General features: G+C 47.9%; 1 protein-coding gene across 1 annotated transcript in view; it reads right to left on the bottom strand.

Annotated features, from left to right (window-relative positions):
• Nucleotides 1-22,103, bottom strand: part of FAT2 (FAT atypical cadherin 2) — a 70,362-nt gene that overhangs the window by 6,180 nt on the left and 42,079 nt on the right. The window contains exons 14-21 of the mRNA XM_038413123.2: nt 21,723-21,937; nt 20,626-20,763; nt 19,861-20,004; nt 16,101-16,298; nt 12,801-13,608; nt 10,453-10,598; nt 3,806-4,248; nt 1,048-1,200 (exon numbers count right to left, since the gene is read on the bottom strand). Coding sequence (XP_038269051.1) covers nt 1,048-1,200; nt 3,806-4,248; nt 10,453-10,598; nt 12,801-13,608; nt 16,101-16,298; nt 19,861-20,004; nt 20,626-20,763; nt 21,723-21,937 — 2,245 coding nt within the window. The remainder of the gene's footprint in view (nt 1-1,047; nt 1,201-3,805; nt 4,249-10,452; nt 10,599-12,800; nt 13,609-16,100; nt 16,299-19,860; nt 20,005-20,625; nt 20,764-21,722; nt 21,938-22,103) is intronic.

Below are 22,103 nucleotides of genomic sequence, written 5' to 3'. Positions count from 1 at the left end.
TGATGACCCACGGTGACATGGATTGTGAAATCTACATCTGGAGCCATGTTAACTCTTTCAGTGCTGTCAGCGCTGAATGCGCATTCTTAACATGCACTAATGTGGATATGAAGAATATCCAGAATTATCAAAATTAATGACAACAATAATTTGGGAAGGCACATTAAACCTTGTGCTTCAGGGCTTAAGCCAGTCGCTAATTATTGTGGGTCTCATCCCACTGTAGGGGCAGATTATCTTATCTCTGCCTGTTGTAGGTTCTTACACTTTTCCCTGAAGGATGTTGATGCTGGCAACTATCAGAGACAGGATACTGGCCTGGATGGACCTTGGTCTGATTCCAGTAGACATTCCTATGTTCCTTAGCACTGCAGATCTGGTGTCTGACAGATGTGGTCCCTGGAGTATCCCCACCAGCAATGACTTGGTAACTGTAAGGATCTGACTCTTGGCTGATATTAACAACTTGCTTTCAGCTGTAAAACTCGACATGTGACAGATACAGAGCCGTATCAATCTCCCCCAGAACAATGCATCCTCTGTGCTGGTCCTCTCAGTTCCTTTAAGGAGCCCTGACATGTCAGGGGTAATTTGTAACACAGCCGAGCTAAGTGTCTACTTGTTACAAGAGCAGCTCTGGGAACAGCCCTGTCACAAGAAGACACTTTGAATCGGCACCAAAGAAAACATTCACTGACACCCAGCAAAAATGCTGAGCTAAAGGAGATTATTTTCCCCAGGGCTCTACGAACTGTGGTACATAGCTCAGCTAGTGACAATGCAATTGCAAGGGGGATAATCGTTGTCTGGTTCTTTATGCCTTCTAGAGTCTGAGAATGCAACCCAAACAGTGCATGTAATGTGATGATCAATCTTGGAGTGGCTGGCCGGGGTATTAAGGTTTGTGACCAGGTAAACTGCAGGAACATGCAGTTCCTGGGTATTCACCCCAGCCATGAGAAACGGCGCCCAAGGTTAACCGTGTCTTGTAAGCTGAGGGCTCCGCAAAGGGGAACACGCAGTCCCAAAGCCATTCCTTGGTCTTACCTTTCCCCCAGATACCAATCTGGGCAGTGGCAGGTGTAGCCTGTTTTGGAGAGGAGGCAGGTGCCCCCATGCAAGCAGGGCTTGGATTCACACGGGCTGTCCCCCAGCTCGCAGCGGTTGCCAGAAAACAGCACCGGGCAGATGCAAGTGTAAACCTAGAGAGGGCGATAAAGAGCTGTGAGATTGCTACCCCAGCTAGCAGGGAACTGGTGTTGGAGGTGGTTTCTGGCCCAGAGTGCAAGCACAGTCTGACCCATTGGGAAATAGCAACCAGAGTGAACTTGGGGTTGAGGCTGCGTAATAAGACACACCACAACCGCCCAGTGCTGAGCCTCTCCTGAATGCGCCATCTGAAGAGCACAGAGGTGTTGTCTTGTAACCCCGGGTGCAGCTCAAGTGAGGTCCTAAATGTAGCTGGTGGCCCCCTCCCTCCCAGGAGGGCAAAGCTGATCCATCGGCTGCAGATTTCTATGACTCTTTTAGACATGATACCAAGTAAGCCATTGTTTTCTGTTCTCGTCAGCCTTTAGACCGCCAAGTGCCCAGCAAAAGGCCATGTTCCAGGCAGCTCCTGTCCGGACACACTTTGTTCCACTTCCCCGTGGGAGTTGTCATGTCAACAGCAGGAGAGAAAACCCAATGGGGTGGGTGGCTGGGATTCTATTTTTCTGGTATCTGCCAAATCAAATTCTGATCCTGGGAATTTCAACTGCTCTGCTAAGCTCTTTCGCACCATGGAAGAGCAAGCTGTGCTGGAGAAGTGCAGCCCCTCCACCTTGTAGCATCCTAGAAAAGTGCCTGGTTATGACCCCAAAATAAACATCTCCATCCTCTGTGTAGCAAGTAACTCAGGCAAGTTCAGGCTCACTTCTGCGTCACTAGTAGAGACGTGTGCACACACTCATGCACATGGCAGGCACAATCAGCCAGCCATGCAAACACAAGACATGTATGTTCAATCCTACACAAATGCATACATATGCTCACACACTGTATCCCTGAGCATGATCCTGTCACTGACTGGTTGGCCTTATTGTGACATTAGCATGAGATCCAAGCCTATTTACACAAACACTTTCTTGCACAAACACACATGCCCTTGCACTCCAGCATACACACACACACTTGCACAAGCACATTTGCACATGTGCACACATTCACCTGGACACACATGCACCCTTTTGCAGGTTTGCACACTTGCACACTGTGTCTGTACACTTTACATCGAACAAGTTCACCTGAGCTAAACAGCTGCCTAGCCGACAGGATTCTAAATCCTATTGCCCAAGGATGCCCATCACCATGTAGCTGTATCAGAGCCACCTCCAGATGCCCCCAAGAAAGGGGAATGGAAGTCAGAGCAAAAAAGCCCGAGCATGAGCAGTGGCTGGCTCAAGAGGCTCAGTGCTGCACATGAGTCCCTCCCACTATGTTCACCCACAGAAATCAGAGCAAGATGTTCTGGAGAGGAAGGGTGGCATATTGGTTAGGGCACTAGCCTGGGATTGGGAGACCCGACGTTAATCCCCAGCTCTGCTACAAACTTCCTGTGAGGCCTTGGTTAAGTCACTCTATGTCTCTGTGCCCCATCTGTGACATGGGGATGATAGCACTGCCCTGCCTCACAGGGGAGTTGGGAGGTTGATGAGGTGCACAGATAGATACACCCAAGTTTGTGACATTGATGAAATTTGAAATTTGTCACGATTACAGACCTGAGAGTGGCTATCCTTCAACAAAAAAACTTCAAAAACAGACTCCAACGAGAGACTGCTGAATTGGAATTAATTTGCAAACTGGCTACAATTAACTTAGGCTTGAATAGAGACTGGGAGTGGATGGGTCATTACATAAAGTAAAACTATTTCCCCATCTTATTTCTCCCCACCCCCCACTGTTCCTCAGACGTTCTTGTTAACTGCTGGAAATGGCCTACCTTGATTATCACCACAAAAGGTTTTGCTCCTTCCCCCCTCCTTCCTGCTGGTAATAGCTCATCTTAAGTGATCACTCTCTTTACAGTGTGTATGATAAAACCCATCATTTCATGTTCTCTGTGTGTGTATATAAATCTCCCCACTGTATTTTCCACCGAATGCATCCGATGAAGTGAGCTGTAGCTCACGAAAGCTTATGCTCAAATAAATTTGTTAGTCTCTAAGGTGCCACAAGTCCTCCTTTTCTTTTTTGATGAAATCCTGTTTCAAATAACTGCTGGGCAGCCAGGTTCAGATGAACCCAAGAATTGCAGGCATCAGCTTGTGTTAATGACTTTCACAGGTTCCCGTTCCCTCCCCCGCCCCCGGGAGTCACTTACAGGATGGGAACAAATCCACATCTCGTCTTCCCACAGTGTTTCCACCTTCCGGGAGCTGAAATGTCATGGGATGACCAGACCTCACGTTATTCCAGCCCCACTAACGGCTCCTTGAGGCTTTGTAAAAGCCTGAATGAAAATACAAGTGAATCCAAACACTGCACAGACACCAGGCCCTGGGCCCACTCCACCCAGAAACAGCGGTGCACCCGGTCTGATGTGCCAAGGACTGCAGAGTCATGCTTCCAATGTGGTGTTTCACTGATTGAGGACATTGCCCCCTGACAGCCTGCTGGGAGATGCAGTGCTGTGAAAAGCCAGAACTTCCTCTCCTCTGTGGCAGCCCCCTTAAATTTGCCATTCAGATCATCTGTTTGCCACGCTTGCCTCCGGACTATTGATTTCTTATTGCCCAGAGAGTAACGGCAGAACATTCACGTACCTCCTCCGTGAGTCTCAATGCACATCCCCTCATTGAGGCAGGGGCTACTGCTGCAGGCGCCGGTGTGAGAGCAGCACTGCTTTACTCCCACCTCCTCCACAATCCCCTTCGCCTGGCTGTCCCCAGGCAGGAGCATCACGTCTTCGCTGTCAATTCTGACAGCATCCAGGCAACCTCTAAACCCCCGAGTGACCCGCTGGGGCTGTTGGGACTGGACAATCCCCCCGAAGAGCAGATCTCTCCTGGAAGGTGAGATGCTGCAGGCCACAGGCAGCCGGAGAGATGTATTTCCCAAGCTGTCGACGAGCAAGCGGAGGGACATGCTTTTCACTTCCAGAAGGACCGAGTGCCACTCTCCATCACTCACAAAACCCAGGGAGGAGAAGTTCCCATTGATATGGCCACGGCATCGGTGTCTGAGATGAGGCACCCCGTTAACAATCTGCAAAACACGCCCAAACATCCAGAATTAGCAGCAATGCAAGAACCGTTGTGTCGCGAGGCTTTCAACGCTCCCTGCTCCCCTCCTTCCCCTTCTGTGCAAGGCAAGAGGGGAGCAGGACCCAAGAAGATTTCCAGGACCCAAGAATCTTCAGCCAATAGGACCGTTCCACCAGCCAAACCTCCTGAGGCTTTGTCTTGCGTTAGAAATGAAATGCCTATGGGACTGTCCATGGTGGGGGACAACTGTGTACATCTTTGACATTACAATGTGTCTCACCACAGTTCCTGGTGGACTGAGCGAACACCTTCACCATTAACTCTGCTGGCAGCCTCAGCAGGAAGCTGAAAGATTGCACGAGCCTTGCAACCGAAAGTCTCCTCTTGCCCCCCAAGCTTTTGCCTACTGGCAGGGCGGTCTTGGGGGGGAGCCAGAGTCAGTAGGTGCTGGCCTGGAGAAGGCAGCTGCCTCTCGCCAGCGCTAAACTTCACACCCAAGAAGTCAAGCCTACTTTAAAACTAGGTTTACACTGCTATTTTGGAAAACAACTAGTCCGTCTCATCTTGCTCACGCAGCTCGATCCCTGTCCTCTCCTGCAGCCCTTGACTAATAGGTGGAGAGGGCTGCTCATGAGATGGCCTATAAAGCCAGGAGCTGCTCTGCCCTGTTTTTAGCAGGTGTTTCAAGCAGATCATAATCAGCATAGCTGGGACAGTGCACAGACAGACTCAACGCCCTCCCCAGCAGCTAGACGGGAACTGCTTCTAGAAATGATCGTGCCGTGGGCCTGTGGCCATGCTAGGCCACCTGGGTGACCCGGAAAGTGTGAGGTCTCTAGACGACTGCGCTATGGGCTGCTCTAGGATCACCTCCTTCTAACTGCTGGACCATTCCAATCCTCAGTTACAATGGGGAGGAAGAGGGCAGGGCAGGAGAAAAACATTCTTAATGTGAACAAACCAAACAGCATTTTATTATTTCCTTTTGTTTTTCGTTCTCTCTAGGAATGGCTGTGAACCAAAACCCAGCTCCTGTCACTTTTCCAGTCAGCCAAAGATACGTTGTTAGCTGCCCCTGGGACTCCTGTAATATGTAAGGCCAAATTCTGCTCTAACTTACTAATTGCATCACCCTGTGGGTTCAGAGTGCACGCTAGGACAGGAGGGACAGTCCCTCCTGCCTCCCTTTGTAAAGAGCTGGGAAGTGGGAAGGAATCATCTCTGTGCTGTGATTCATCATGCCATAAGAAGTATGATTCGGATTATGGTAGCACCCACAAGCCACAACAGAGATCAGGGCCCCGCTGGGTGCTGTACATAGGCCCAGTGAGACAATTGCCACCCTAAGGAGCTAACGATCTTCTGTCTCCCAGTTTCACGCTCTGTGCCCCAGACCAAACCGCCATGTGGCAGCATACAGAAGTTGCATGACTTTACTTCCCAGCTGGTTGCAGCCCCCACCTGCTGCACCGGGGTTTAATTTGGATCACCGTAGGGTTGGCATTCAGGATGCCTGTGCACAAGTGAACTCCATTTCCCAAGTGATTTCTTGGTAGCTTGTTACTGGTGTGGAAGCTGCCCATGCTGGAGCTCTCAGTTGGCATTAACGAGATGTGCCGAAAGAATCTAGGCAAGCATGAGCAGCTGGCAGGGCTACATTGTAGGAGCAGGTAAAGGGGGACAAGAAGAAAGAAAGAGACCTGCTATAGTACCCAGCTTTTTATCAGCACACTGGAAACCAGGGCCAAAGCTGCTAATACCCACTGCAATCCAATACTCCCGCTCCAGCACCAGGGGCTGGGACTGACACAATCAGATCATTGAGCTTCTAATAACTAACCACACAAATGCCCTCTGCATTGTAATGGAGGGGCAATGTGGAAAAAATGCTGTCCATTGCCTGTGACTCCTCTTAAAAACTTTGGTGGGACAGAGAAAAAGAGAAAGAAGCAAGTAAATGTGGTTTCAGGGTGAATTCAGATGAAAACCCCTCTTTTCCCCTACCGCACTGATTCGTAAGGGAGTGTCTTCTATAGAACCCAGGGGGCCATGAATAGGGAGAATGCACAAGTAGAAATTCAAACATTTGTTTCTCTCTCTCTCTCTTGCTCTCTCTAATATATATGTATGGCTGTCTCCTCTGCCCATATATATATATATATATATATATATATATATATGTATATATATGACAAGGGGAAACCTGTTTTGGAAGGACTCGTAGAAACTGCTGGATGATCTTCACTGGGTGACCCTTGGGGGAGCTGTGCGCATGAATCTCTGCACAGTGGGGTGAGAATATCAGAGAAGGTTTGCAGTTTCCCTTCTGTTTTAAACACAAGCTGAGCATCAGTAACTGGCTTGTTCAGATTCTGGGGACAAGTTAGGATTCAATTCCCCTGAAGCAAAAAAGAAACTCCTTTATGAGTTTCCTCCAACTAGCCTGTCTTTTTCCTCCTTGTGGTGCACAATGCCATTTCAGCATAGGTGCAGTGCTTGGAGATCATGAGGATAAAGCAGGTGTGTTCACTCTGGGAGGAATTTGTTCAAAACACTGGAACTACAAACTCGAGACCATAAGCAAATAAATAACAGAAGCTACTGACGTGTGCTTATTTGCCTATTTTTGCAAAACTAAAAACTTGCGGGAACCCAGAGTTTATCTAGGCAACATGTCCTGGCAATGTTTTGGTCCCTCTGATGCACTCCACAAACAGTGTGACAAAGAAATGAGTCAAAGGCACTGCCGCCCCTCCCGCTGAAGGGCAGAGTATCTGAAGGGCAGAGTAACTGGACAAGCACAGCTGTCTATTTATAGCCTGTCATAAATATAAAGGGAAGGGTAAACACCTTTAAATCCCTCCTGGCCAGAGGAAAAACCCTTTCACCTGTAAAGGGTTAAAAAGCTAAGATAACCTCGCTGGCACCTGACCACAATGACCAATGAGGAGACAAGATACTTTCAAAGCTGGGGCCGGGGGGGGGGGAACAAAGGGTCTCTCTGTCTGTGTGATGCTTTTGTCGGGAACAGGAAAGGAATGGAGTCTTAGAACTTAGTAAGTAATTTAGCTAGATATGGGTTAGATTCTGATTTGTTTAAATGGCTGATAAAATAAGCTGTGCTGAATGGAATGGATATTCTTGTTTTTGTGTCTTTTTGTAACTTAAGGTTTTGCCTACAGGGATTCTCTATGTTTTGAATCTGACTACCCTGTAAGGTATTTACCATCCTGATTTTAACAGAGGTGATTCTTTTACTTTTCTTCAATTAAAATTCTTCTTTTACAAACCTGATTGCTTTTTCATTGTTCTTAACATCCAAGGGTTTGGGTCTGTGTTCACCTATGCAAATTGGTGAGGATTTTTATCAAGCCTTCCCCAGGAAAGGGGGTGTTTGGGAGGATTTGGGGGGGGGAAAGATGCTTCCAAGTAGGCTCTTTCCCTGTTATATATTTGTTAGGTGCTTGGTGGTGGCAGCAATAAAGTCCAAGGGCAAAAGTTCAAATAGTTTGTACCTTGGGGAAGTTTTAACCTAAGCTGGTAAAAATAAGCTTAGGGGGTTTTCATGCAGGTCCCCACATCTGTACCCTAGAGTTCAGAGTGGGGCTGGAACCTTGATATAGCCAAAAAGACTGGGGCTTTGGTAGGTGGTTGCCTTGAACTCAATCATTAACTAGCCTTTGTCACCAGGTCCTATGTGTCAGAGTTGGCTAATAAGTTGTCTCTTGGCTGCTATGCATGCCTCCTCCTCTTTCCCTGTGCACCTTCCTGAGGGCTAAGATCAGTTGAGGTGATTTTATTGATCAGTCTCTGAGCTGCTCTAAGACTTGGAGACAAGGTGCTTCCAGTGGAGCATCCCTGGTTATGTGACTTTCTTGCTCCAAGGGCCTGCTGGAGCCTAACTCTGCCGGCCTTCAGGGCAAAGTCGGAGGCACCCCTTTTAGATCCGATGTGGGCTTGACAATGGCCCCTCCCTGAATGGTTTGTTGGGGCAGTAGAAGGGTGCTCCGGGGCTGTGCAAGGTGCAGAAGAGGGTGCAAGAGCCTTCCGTAGCTTCATGCCCCTGGGCAATGGACAGGGGCAATGGGCAGGTACATCGCAGTCCCTGCATTTGCTGTGCTCAGTGACTGGTGCATCCCAGCCAGGAGGGCCAGCAGATCTGAGCTGCTATGCAAGGTCACGCAGAATTCTGGCTGAGAAAATTCCTCTAGGAACTCCTGCTGGTCAGCAGACCCTTTCGCCATCTCCCCCCACGCTGCATGGCCAATGCTTAAACGCCGCCATAGGGCTCAGGGATGGGGGACCAGCGTGAGCTGCCTCTTCTGAGCAGTTTGAAATGGACACTGTCATCTTAAAAACCATCCTCCTGTGTGAATATTATTCACCACTAGTGTTCCAGCCATCCCCTACGATTGCTGTAGTTGCAAGAAATTAGAGAAGAAAAAGCCTATTTTCTCTGTATTTTTTCAGTTTGTTCCTTTGACAGCACTTGTGTATTGCCAGCTCCACTGATTCCCTGCTATAACATTCTCTTGTTGTTTGTGGGGGTCTTTTATGCCATAACAACGAGAGAAAAACATTTAAAAATCAGAAAAAACGCCACAGAAAGGGGCAGGGGATTCAGGGGCTGGAGAAGCACTTGAAAGTATTGTTAAACTCAGTTTAAAAAATTGATCGTGTCCCTTTAAATGAGCATGATGCTGTATTTAATTATGTCTTAAGTCTAGATTACACAGAGATGGGTTCACGGAAAAAAAAACCCAGTTAAGTCAATAAGTGAGTTATAAGATATAATGGGCCTAATTTAAGTTTGATAATTAATGAGGAACAGACAATAAAACCCTTTTCTGGAAGGCTCTTGGTTTCCTTCTGCTGCCAAGGTGGAAGGGAGCGGACACATGCTCTTTTGAATTCTTTATAGATTCAGCAAGTGCAGCCAAAAAAAGGGGAGAGATCAGATGAAGATGTTCCTGGTTCAGGCAGCTGTCTGGAATGACGAAACCCACTGCAGGAAACATAAGCTAAGAGGACTGCAAGTTTAAGCTTGAATTGGTTCTCCCACATCTCACTGGCTAAAGTTGCGTGGATCGTTCATGAAATAGTAAGTGATGTGAGTTGCCATTTTATAAGACTTCTGTCCCCACCTTCTCCCTGCCCTCCATTAAAACAAAGAGCCTTTAATCCACTGGTGTCCATCCGGACACCTTCTCTGTATATTTTCGGGTGGCCACTGGATCCGTGCTCAGCCCAGCTCAGCCGCTGAGGAAAGTAGAAGCAGCAGCTGTTGTTTCCTGTGGTAAGTTAATGAGTAACACCATGTTTAGGGGTTGCTGACTAATTCCCTGGTGGGTAAATGGGGTTGGGTTGCTCACTAACAAGCTTGTGGGTCGGTGGAAACACCATGTTCACATGTCCTTGTGAGGCTGTAGATACCATGGGCCAGATCCTCTGCGGGTGTGAGTCCATTCAGCTCCGCTGAAGTCAGCGGAGTGATGTCATTTTGTACCAGCTGAGAATCTGGCTCCTTGTGCTCCCCGAGTGACTCCTGTATGTATATGGGAACTCTATCATCTGGCATCCCTGAATTGTCTCCTGTGCTGCTAGTACAATTATTAGTTAGCACGGTACCCTCGAGGTTGGGACTTGGCGTTGTACCTGGTGCTGTACGAACATATAAGGTGACATTCCACGATGCTCAGCATCAGCATCAGCTTAACTTTTGCTTTTGTTCAAGTTGGGTGGGAATTTTCCCATTGGCTAAACAGGGGCAGAGCATTTTTGAAAAACCCCACCCGGTACGTAACAGTCCTTGCTCCAATGAGCCTACCGTCAAATGGCATGATGTAACACAAGGATGAAACAAACAAGAAGGGTAAAGGAAGAGATGTAGTAGCACTAGGCTGCTTTAGTACAGACTGGCTGTGTGCACAATCCGTCAGTGCAAAAAGCCCCTCTCTAGCAGTCATGCTGTATTCATATGTCATGCTGTAATCACGTCACCCGCCTAGATGAACATACCAAGTTGCACAGTACCCAGGTTACCAACAAGTCTTCCCCACATGGTATTTTAGAATGGCTTACACCTACACATAGGTGGGTATTTCTTTGTTCAGTCTGTTCCTTCCTTTGGCTATATTTCCCAGTGCACATTCAGTGGAATTGTTCCTTAATGCAGAAATACATCCTTAGCTATTGCAAACCCTACCTCCAGAACAGCAGTGTTGGTCCCATTGATGAAGAGCAGAACACCATGCAGCTGGTGGGTTTTCAGGCGGAACTGCATCTGCCAGTCCCCTCTCTCCTGGTGATGGTACCAGATGTAGCTGTGTCCACTGAATCTCACAGCAGTGCCTAGAAATATAACCAGGTCATCTGAAAACAGTCTGAAATTCTGGATTGTGTTTAACCTACAGCATCCAATGCATTCCCCAGCCCTGTGTTTTCCCACATTTCAGCCATTGTAATTCCAGCCTGACCTGCAGGAGTCCTTGCTGCCCTGAGTCTCTACATAGCTCTGCCAGTGAAGCTCTTGAGGACCTGCAATGCCCCCTGGCTATTCACATTTTGAGTCTCCCCAACGGCTCTTCCACCATAATGATCCTGCAGCCCAGTCCTGATCTGCAGCAGCCCTCCTATTCTGTCCCTGAGTGTTCACTAACGCTACCAATGCATTTCATCCTGATCTGCAGCATCTCTTGATATTCCTGACCTACAACATGTGGCTCTGCCTATGCAGCTCAATCCTGTCCTGCAGCATCCCGGACGTTCCTGTTAGGGGGCTACAAACAGTTTTGCCAGGACAGCTCATTCCCAACCTGCCAGCTGCTGCTATTCCTTGGGCAATGTAGAAATACAGAAGATTCCACTTATTAGAAACCCTTCGGTCACCAGCAAAAAGTTGCTATTACCCAGCAGTTACTAATAAGCAGAAGGCAGTTTTGCAGAGCTGCAGCCAGGACAGAAGCACTGGGACATGCCTTCCCTGGCTGCAGCCTGGATGCTGGGCCTTTCTATGGGGGACTGAGGCGCTGGGGACCCCTGGGGCTGTACAGTGCCTCTCCCTGCACTCTTTGGGGTTCAGCATGCCCCAGCACTTCTCTCTCTGTTGTAGTTGCCCCAACAGGGCACAGCCCGGAGAGGCATCTACCCTGCCAACAGACTCCTCTCCCAGCCCAAAGCCCCTTTGCCAGCAGTTTGCCGGGCTGCAGCCCCCGGAAGGAAGTAACGGGATGGGCTGATCACCATCCGCAGGCAGGTTGGCAGGGTGGGCTGCCAGAGAAGGCAGGTCCCCGCACTTCATATTCCCCAGCTGCAGCTTCCCTCCCAACCCGGGCTGCCGCTGGGGCCGTGCTTCTGAAAACTGTTGGTAATAAGCGCAAGTACCTGAATCCCATTAACATGAAAGTCAGTGGGACGGGATTGGTGCCTGGTAAAATGTTGCTGTTAACAGGAAGTTGTCAATAGCCGGTAGTAGGAAGAGGGCCTGAAACATAAGGCCTTGTATTAGAGGCCAGGAATGAGGCCTGAGGCCTGGGCTAAAGTCATGGTCAAAACTTGCTAATATAAAGCAAAGTTAAATTGTGAGCAAGAGGCAGGCCCTGCTCACACAATATGGCAAGAACAGGGTTGATATTGCAGAAACACACATTCCTAAGGAGTGCTAGGGATAAGAATATATATGCAAATACATTCCAGAAAGGTGTTACCCAGAACACTTCGATACCAGCACATTCCCCAACAGAACAGGAACACACTGACCCATCCTAAAGATAGGTCAGGATGACAGCATGATGAATGTAGATGTTTTGATCATTACTTTAGCCTCAGACCTCATACCAGGCCTCTAATACAAGGCCTCATGTTGCAGGCCCTCTTCCTACCACAGCTGGGTTGCTGTTAAGTGGAAGGTTTCAGAGTAGCAGCCGTGTTAGTCTGTATTCGCAAAAAGAAAAGGAGGATTTGTGGCACCTTAGAGACTAACAAATTATTTGAGCATAAGCTTTCGTGAGCTACAGCTCACCTTCATCGATGCTGTAGCTCACGAAAGCTTATGCTCAAATAAATTTGTTAGTCTCTAAGGTGCCACAAGTACTCCTTTTCTTTTTGTCAAGTGGAAGCTACTGTACTTAAAATATGAATACAAATTCTTTGGCTTGATTTGAATTCACCACTTTTAACTCATCTGTATTTTGCTGGGCACAGGACCAAAGCACGGGAACCCAAGGATCAAAGCTCTACCCGAAGAGCCCAGATCATTTTGCTCCACATATGAGTGACTTTACTCTCATCATGGGCAACAGAGATCCTGTTATTATTTAATGACACAGGATAGGAGCTTAGCATTAGTCAGTGGAATTCTTCCTACAGGCCAGATGGAATTTAAAGCTCAAGGACGGTAGGTCTGGCTCTGAAAGTGAAGCCAGAATGGCCAGTTACTGGAACGTGAGAACTCCCTGAGTTTCATGATGTACGGAAGGGATAATCCCACACACTAGAGACTGGCATGGCTTTCCCAAGGGGGAGAATTCAAGAGCAATAAGGAGGATTTCTCACCATTGCAAGAACAAATTTGCTCCAAGCTGTGCCGGGGTGTGAGAACGCTGAGTCGGGCAGTGCTGTAGGTGGACACCATGCCCGGGTCCAGCTGAATTGTCTCCTTGCAGACACGCCGGGCACAAGCTGGCCCATGACATGGCACATGAATGGCCTTCTTCAGCTGGAGCCCCACTTGCTGGTCCATCTCCCCAGCTGACAGAGAAATCTTGTTTGCTAGGACACGGGGCTCATAGAAGGCACCAGGGGACTCTCCGACGGCCAAGAGGAGCTCCACACCATTAGAGGCTGCCGCGGGCTGTAGGCTGGCCATGTGGATGTTCTGACGTCTTATGACCAAGGTGTTTCCCAGAAACCTTTGCAAGTTGCGCCAGTGGTCACCCACAAACTCCTCAGGGGAGAGGTGCTCAAAGTGTAATACCACGGCCTTGTCCAGGGCCTCCTGGCTGAAGCACCACACATGGACGTTGACGGTGGTGGTGGTTTTGAATGTGCCGTCGCTGACCGTCACATTTAGGGCATAGTGGCCATGGGGAAGCTTCTCACCAGCGATGATTTTGCCATCTGTTGCCCCCACTGAGAAGTGCCCCTCTTGGGGCACTTTTGCTGCCAAGGTGTACACCAGGGTATCATAGGGGTCTCGATCCGTGGCATGGATCTTGCCGAGAACACCGCCTCGGAAGGCGCTCTCATTAGTAGTGATGAATACCTCCAGGGGCAACGCCGAGGGAGCATATTGGCTGGGCTCGCTCACCTGGATGTTTACAAAGGCAGAGGATGAAAGAGGAGGGATGCCGCTGTCCGAGACCTGTCAAGGAAAACAAAAGGACCTGTTACAGCCACGTGTGGGAAGAGCGTCTCATCCCCGCTCCCCAGCAGATGAGCACAGAAGGACGCATTGGGGTAGAGCACCTCTCACTTCCTGCGTGCGGGAGCTGGGAGAGCATGAGCTGTGGCTGGTGGGACAAAGGAGGAGGAGAGCAGCAGGTTGCAATGGCAGGGCAGTGCCAGGAGATGGCCTTTGTGATTGCAGCTCTCGGGAAGGTGGGCAGGTAGGACTGAAACAGTGCCCTCCAAGAGAGAGACTCAGACCAGGCCTCCCCATGAAAAAAACAGGCTGCTGAGAGAGGTGGATCACTAACAGCGTTAACATGGTGCATTCATTCGCATTTAGAGTGGAACTTGTCGGCAGAGAACACGCCTAGGTGATTCTGATTTCTTGGGGTTTAATTGGCTCTTCAGTGATGGTACTTTGGAGAAGAGGATGGTGCAGCAGCCTGGCTTTCGAAGGCCAGGAAAAAAATTCCCTACAGGAACATTGACTGCAAGTCACCGCCTAATAGGGTCTCCAAAAAAATGCTTCTGGAATGTGTGGGAATGCAGCAGTCCCAGAGGCAGACTTGCAGCTGCTCCATTTTCACAAAAGCAATCCTGTACCCACTCCTGTAGCCTCCTTCCTGTGAAGGAGGGATAGCTCGGTGGTTTGAGCATTGGTCTGCTAAACCCCAGGTTGTGAGCTCAGTCCTTGAGGGGGCCATTTAGGGATCTGGGGCAAAAATTGGGGATTGGCCCTGCTTTGAGCAAGGGTTGGACTAGATGACCTCCTGAGGTCCCTTCCAACTTTGATATTCTAAGTCATTTGCCAGGTTCCTGAGTGCACCATTATCGCAGAATAAAGCAGATATGGCTGCCAATCTTCCAACAAATCAAAAAATGCCATCCAGATTTTTAGAACTGTGTATACAGAAACACGTGTGCATTTGAGTGCCTAAGTCCTGGGCAAAATCACTGCGATTGTCTGCGCAACTGCAGCCATTGTACATCCATATTAAGTGCACAACGGTATCATAGGACATGTTTCTTTCTAACCTCAGGCAATTAGTGGTTGGGGCTTATGTTATTAATAGTAATACTTATCTCTTTAGGTATCCATTATTATGGAAGATTTAGATCCCTTCTATGTTTTTAGCCCATTGACTATACTTGTGAATGACTTAGTCATATCAATGTCTAATTCTTTTCTGAATCTTGTCTTTGTTTTGTCTCAGTGCTACCTGAAGGTGGTGAGTCCTAGTGGTTAATTATTCATCGTGTAAAAAAATAGCATTTTCTTTGATCCCTGTTAAATTTAGTTTCTTTTGCTTTCTTTGGGTGATCCTTATACCTAGTAAATAGGTGTAAATTCTGAGTTACTGTCTCTGAAGCATCCATTCTGTCATATTTTTTTAAAGAGAAAAGGTGGGTGAGGTAATGTCTTGTATTGGACCAACTTCTTTTGGTGAAAGAGACAAGCGTTTGAGCGACACAGAGCTCCTCTACAGTCCAGGACTGTGTCTCCAATATCCTGGAACCAACCTGGCTACAATACTTCATATTTCTTTCTCATGTCATCTCTAAATCCTCCTTTCTTCAAGCTATATATAGTCCCAGGCTCTGGGTCTTCACCACTGAGCCAAGGAGATTTTTGCTATTGATTTCAGTAGGAGCCTGATTACGCTCTCTAATCTTTTTACCTCTTCTCATTCTACGGGTGGAACAGTGGATTAGTGCATCAGTGCATCTCTGGAGACTTCCAAATATTCTTCATTATTTACCAAGCAATATGATTTTGACTGATCTCATCTCAATCCCTAAATTTGTGCATCACAACACCTCCATGTAGTTTGGAAAAATTGTCAGTTTGGGCTCAGCAGAGCTCCAGAAGTAGAATGGCAGGAGGCACTGGGGAAGCTGGGTGTGGAGCCCAGCGTTAGAACAGCATGAGCCTTGCAGCATAGGGCTGAGGTGCACTGGCAGAGCTGTGGGGGTAAGGCCTGCTCAGGCTTTTTAACTTGCCAGTAAAAAAATAATGTCCTGACCCTGTTGATTTGTTCCCTCAGGAAAACCAGTTCAGGCTGAAAACAAGCTATTTTGCCCTAATTTGTTGACCTGATGCGAGCATAAATAAAAGGGAAGAGCTCCTTGTTGGAGTACTTAGGTGAAGCTTTCAGGAACAGAGGCGAGTCTCTCCTGAAGTGGAAAGTCACTTGAACTATATCGGGGAAAGCATCATACAGCATTCCCATGACTACACCAGCAGGTTTTATTGTTGGAAAAGCTGGCCCCAGTTTTGTGCAGACACAGTTCTTGGGAAATGAGCTCTACAGATGGATCCAGGCTTCAAAATTTGGATCTGTATCCAAACTTCCCAAAGACTGGAGTTGCTTCTATCTGGGCTTTTGGGTATAACTTCCATTTCCTCCATTGTTACTATACTGGCCTTGGTGAATTCATATCCCAAAGGGGTAAGGCAGGATCTACCTGGACCTGTAGAAGGTACTGCTCTTTTGTTCTTCTATCCAGAACAGATGAGGTCACCAGCAGACCGTCCTGGGTGACATCAAAGGCTTTCCCGTCGTTTCCCTCGGTGATCTGGAATGAATATGGCGGCCCGTTCTCAGGGGAGTCTCTGTCACTCATGATCAGCTGCAGGACACTTGTGCCAACTGGGACTATCTCCTGAAATATAGGAGAAAAGGGGTTGAGCAAAGCGAGGGAAGACACCTGGCCCAGATAAGGGTGGAATTTCTCTGCCTCTAGGGCTGCTGTTTGATCATGGCACCGAAAAGACACAGGGTGGTTGTGCTGACATCAGCAGATGCCTATGGAAACATAAGGGGAAACAGCCAGCAGCTCGGGCATGGTTTTGTTACCCCCGTTTTTACATTCCGAATAACTGTTACTGCAACTCCTGTAACTACAACTCCACTTGTCCTATGGGAAGAACAGTGAGCAGGGCTGGACGCAAGGCTGCAGCTAACTGCTGAAAATCCTTTTAATTCTCTGACTTGCTGTTGTTCCTTGTAACTTTGGGAGGAGGTAGAAACCTCCCCTGCCTCCTGAGGAATTAAAACTTTCTCTGGGCTTTCACTGGTTTGGCCCTTTGTGTGAATCTTGTCGCTCAGCGTTGGCTCTCTTAGCCTCTCCGACAGCCCAGGGTTGGGCAGCTCTCAAGGTTTTCCTGGAGTCAGCTGGGTAGGTTTCATAGGCTGTAAAGCAGTGGTGGGCAACCTGCAGCCCACATGCCACATGCAGCACATCAGGGTAATCTGCTGGCGGGCCGCAAGACAGTTTGTTTACATTGACTGTCCGCAGGCATGGCCGTCCACAGCTCGCAGTGGCCGCGGTTTGCCGTTCCCAGCCCCTGGGAGCTGCAGGCGGCTGTGCCTGCGGACGCTCAGCGGAAACAAACTGTCTCGTGGCCCGCCAGTGGATTACCCTGATGGGCTGCAGGTTGCCTACCACTGCTATAGAGCCTTCAGGGACCACTGTGCTCATTGACTCTGTCCTCCCGCATAACCCAGGCCATAGATTTCACCCCAGGCATTCCTGCTGCTAGCCCAACTACCAATGGCTAAAACTACCTTCTTGATTTAAAGACTCCAAGTAACGGAGCATTTACGGCATCTCTAGGTAAGGGTCCAATGGTTAATTACCCTCACTGTTAAAAAAACGTACATCATATTTTTGAACTTTGCTGACTTCAGCTTTGTAGTACCTCTATCTACTTTACTGAGTTGGAGTGTTTGCAACTGCAGTAAAGAGAGAGAGAGAGAAAATGAATGAATAATGAGCCTGATCGTGGAACAAGAATCTGTCAAACCTCAAAATAATAACTGGGAATTCTTAAGTAATCAAAATAATTAATTAATAATCTATAGATACAACTTCCAGCCATTGGCTTTTGCTGTGCCTTTGTCAGAAAGATTAAAGAGCCCTCTACTATCCGATGTCTTGTGCCTGAGCAGGTATTTATAAGCCATGATTAAATTGCCTCTTAAACTTCTCTTTGATAACTAAATAGACTGAGCTTCTTTACATCCCTTATTGTAAGGCCGGTTCGCCAGACCACAAATCATGCTTGTAGGTCTTAAACCGTTCCTATTATACCCGTCACCAAATACCCCAAATTACCCAAAGCCCTGGACAGTTTTTAACCAGAGAATCCAGGTTACCTATGGCAAGAAGCTGCCTTCATCATTATATGTGACCAGATTGTGGGTGTAGTGGCACGGGAGGGCACAGCCTGCGGAAGGACCAGGAAGAAGTGCAGGGACTGGTCCCTTCCTGCGTCCCTGGAGATGCCATGTATACCAAAGATGGCAGGGAGGAGGGTGCTGCAGGTCAAGACCCCAGGGCTTTGAGGTTCAGTACTGAAAGGGCACAAGGTGCTTGCAGGTGTAGTGGGAGAGGGTGGTGAACAGCACCTGCTGGCAACATATCTGCCTCTAGACAGTGATATTAGTTCATTGCTTGTCACAAACACAAAGCAGAATCTCCCTTCACAGCTAACCGCCCCCTCCCAACCCTGGTATAATTCATGGGGAGTCCCTTAGGTATCCTGAAATGAAATACAACATGGTTTTACAAAAGGTAGATCATGCCAAACCAACCTGATCTCCTTCTTCGAGAAAGTGACAGATTTTTTAGACAAAGGAAACACAGTGGATCTAATTTACCTGGATTTCAGTAAGGCATTTGATACGGTGCCACATGGGGAATTATTAGTTAAATTGGAAAAGATGGGGATCAATATGAAAATTGAAAGGTGGATAAGGAATTGGTTAAAAGGGTGACTACAGTGGGTCATACTGAAAGGTGAACTGTCAGGCTGGAGGGAGGTTACCAGTGGAGTTCCTCAGGGATCGGTTTTGGGACCAATCTTATTTAATCTTTTTATTACTGACCTTGGCACAAAAAAGGGGGTCTGCTAATAAAATCAGCAGATGATACAAAGCTGGGAGGTATTGCCAATTTAGAGAGAGACCGGGATATCATACAGGAGGATCTGGATGATCTTGTAAAGTGGAGTAATACTAATAGAATGAAATTTAATAGTGAGAAGTGTAAGGTTATGCATTTAGGGATTAATAACAAGAATTTTAGTTATAAGCTGGGGACGCATCAATTAGAAGTAATGGAGGAGGAGAAGGACCTTGGTGTATTGGTTGATCACAGGATGACTATGAGCCGCCAATGTGATATGGCCGTGAAAAAAGCTAATGCGGTCTTGGGATGTATCAGGCAAGGTATTTCAAGTAGAGATAAGGAGTGGTAGTACCATTATACAAGGCACTGGTGAGACCTCACCTGGAATATTGTGTGCAGTTCTAGTCTCCCATGTTTAAGAAGGATGCTTTCAAACTGGAACAGGTACAGCGAAGGGCTACTAGGATGAACCGAGGAATGGAAAACCTGTCTTATGAAAGGAGACTCAAGGAGCTTGGCTTGTTTAGCCTAATCAAAAGAAGGTTGAGGGGAGATATGATTGCTCTTTATAAATATATCAGAGGGATAAATACCGGCGAGGGAGAGGAATTATTTAAGCTCAGTACCAATGTGGACACAAGAACAAATGGATATAAACTGGCCATCGGGAAGTTTAGACTTGAAATTAGATGAAGGTTTCTAACCATCTGAGGAGTGAAGTTTTGGAATAGCCTTCAAAGGGAAGCAGTGGGGGCAAAAGACCTATCTGGCTTTAAGATTAAACTCGGTAAGTTTATGGAGGAGATGGTATGATGGGATAACATGATTTTGGCAATTAATTGATCTTAAAATATTCATGGTAAATAGACCCAATGGCCTGTGATGGGATGTTAGATGGGGTGGGATCTGAGTTATTACAGAGAATTCTTTCCTGGGTATCTGGCTAGTGAATCTTGCCCACATGCTCAGGGTTTAGCTGATCGCCATATTTGGTGTCGGGAAGGAATTTTCCTCCAGGACAGATTGGAAGAGGCCCTGGGGTTTTTTCCGCCTTCCTCTGTAGCATGGGACACGGGGTCACTTGCTGGAGGATTCTCTGCTCCTTGAAGTCTTTAAACCATGATTTGAGGACTTCAATAGCTCAGACATAGGTGACAGGTTTATTGCAGGAGTGGGTGGGTGAGATTCTGTGGCCTGGATTGTGCAGGAGGTCAGACTAGATGATCATAATGGTCCCTTCTGACCTTAATATCTATGAATCTATGAAAGAGAGGCAACACAGTGTCTCTGCTGCGCAGAGGCTCTGCCTTACCTGCACCACCACGCTGTAATTGAGCTGGAAGAACCTCGGCGGGTTGTCGTTGACATCTGTCACCTGGACGCGCACTGCAACGTCGCTGAATAGTGCAGGCTGGCCGCTGTCTGTGGCTCGGACCATCAGGGAATAGCTGGGAACCTAGAAGGTGTTCGGCATGCATTGATTATTGGGAGAAGTGGAAGGAAGCCTGGGATTTGTGTCCAGATGTTTTATTCTCCCCACATGCAGGCTTCTTACAGAGCATAAGGTAATGGGCAGTGTAATGATAATCACACTTAGCCCTTCTTGGGAGCTTTCCATCCATATGTCTCAAAGTGCTTCACCAAGAAAGTAAATATCATTGTCCCGTTTGCCAGTGGACAAACTGAGTCACAGAGATGGGAACTGACTGGCCGAGGATTACACAGGAGGCTATTGGCCTCGCCAGGAAAAGAACCCTGATCTCCTGACTGCCAGTCCAGTGCTCTAACCATTACACCACTGTATCTCTGCTCTAGTCCAGCCCCCAAAGCTTGTGTTCCTGACCCTTCAGAAATATCTGTGGGTCCAAAGGATTTGTGTGCATGGCAGCTGATTACCCTGGTGGGCTGAGTGCAATGTTTTAAATGGATCCTTCAAAACCCGGCAGAGAGATGAGCACTGTGCGCTTCCCCATTCTTTTTCAGCCTTCTCCTGGAGCTGTGACATAACATTGTTTTCTAACTCGCCCATCTGCAGCATCAAGCTTTAGGTGGACCTTATCTTGGGATTGCAACTCACCTCCTCCCGGTCCAGGTGCTTGGCAATACAGATCTGTCCGCTCTTGGGATGGATAGTGAAGTGTTCCAGTAGGTTCCCACCCACAATAGAGTATGTGATCTGATTGTTCATCGCTCCATCCAGGTCATCAGCTGACACCTATTGGGGGAGCGATAAGAGGGCGGCTCCTGAACAAATGTCTCCTGTCTAAGAGGCAATGTCTTGTTGGTTGATTGAAGGTGGGAGGTTCTGACTAAGGCATGATAGAGGAAGATGGACTATGGCTTTTGAGGGTACCTCGCAGAAGCCCAGGGTAGGAACAGAGAAAACTCTGCAAGGCCATTCTGCTGTCTTCCTTCAAATCAAACATAGATGATTAGGGTTGGAAGAGACCTCAGGGGGATCATCTAGTCCAACCCCCTGCTCAAAGCAGGACCAACACCAACTAAATCATCCCAGCCAGGGCTTTGTCAAGCCGGGTCTTAAAAACCTCTCAGGATGGAGATTCCACCACCTCCCTAGGTAACCCATTCCAGTGCTTCACCACCCTCTGAGTGAAATAGTGTTTCCTAATATCCAACCTAGACCTCCCCCACTGCAACTTGAGACCATTGCCCCTTGTTCTGTCATCTGCCACCACTGAGAACAGCCTAACTCCATCCTCTTTCAAACCCCCTTCAGGTAGTTGAAGGCTGCTATCAAATCCCCCCTCACTCTTCTCTTCTGCAGACTAAATAAGTCTAGCTCCCTCACCCTCTTCTTGTAAGTCCCTCCTCAAAACTCACCTCTGCCATGGTGCCTACAAAACACGCAACAATGACCTGGCAGCTGGTGTGCCGGGACCACTGCTTTTCACCCTGTTGTAACAGTTTCACTGTTGCCTTGTTCTTTCCACCCCTGGCCCCCCACTTTCTGGATCCACCTACTGTCTCTGGTAATAATTTAGCCTGTAAGCACTGTGGGGCGGGGATCCTCTAATCATTCTGTGTGCAGCATCAATCCCTGACTGAGGCCTCTAGTCTCAACCACAATGTGAAAGAGAATGTGGGTGGATACCTGGCTTCAGCCAGGAGCCATCCTTTAGGCTGCTAAGTAAGAGTCGTTTCGTTCTGTCTTACCGTAAGGACAGTTTCCCCAACAGCTGCATCCTCGCGGATTTCAGTGACATAAGGATCCTGGGTGAACTTTGGCATGTGATCATTTATGTCTGTGATATTAATCACCACCATGGTGATGTCACTGAGAGACGCAGAGCCCTTCCTTGTGCCTTCAACAGATAAGTAATACTCATGGTTCACTTCAAAATCCAGGCTCCCGCTAACATACAAGATACCTGTATATGTGTACAGACAGCAAAGACAGGAGATGCTTTGAACGCAGGACATGTAATGTCTTACAGAGACCCCCAGATCAATCAAGGAGGAAATTGGCAAACCAGCAGCAGATAAAGCCATGGTGGCTACAGCAATATTCCATCAAACCAGGCCACTAAACATTGT

Source organism: Dermochelys coriacea, chromosome 8 (assembly GCF_009764565.3).
Source record: "Dermochelys coriacea isolate rDerCor1 chromosome 8, rDerCor1.pri.v4, whole genome shotgun sequence".
In the NCBI taxonomy this organism is placed as follows: Eukaryota; Metazoa; Chordata; order Testudines; family Dermochelyidae; genus Dermochelys; species Dermochelys coriacea.
The sequence above is the reverse complement of the archived record's forward strand: the minus strand, read 5'-3'. Positions and strand labels throughout refer to the sequence as shown.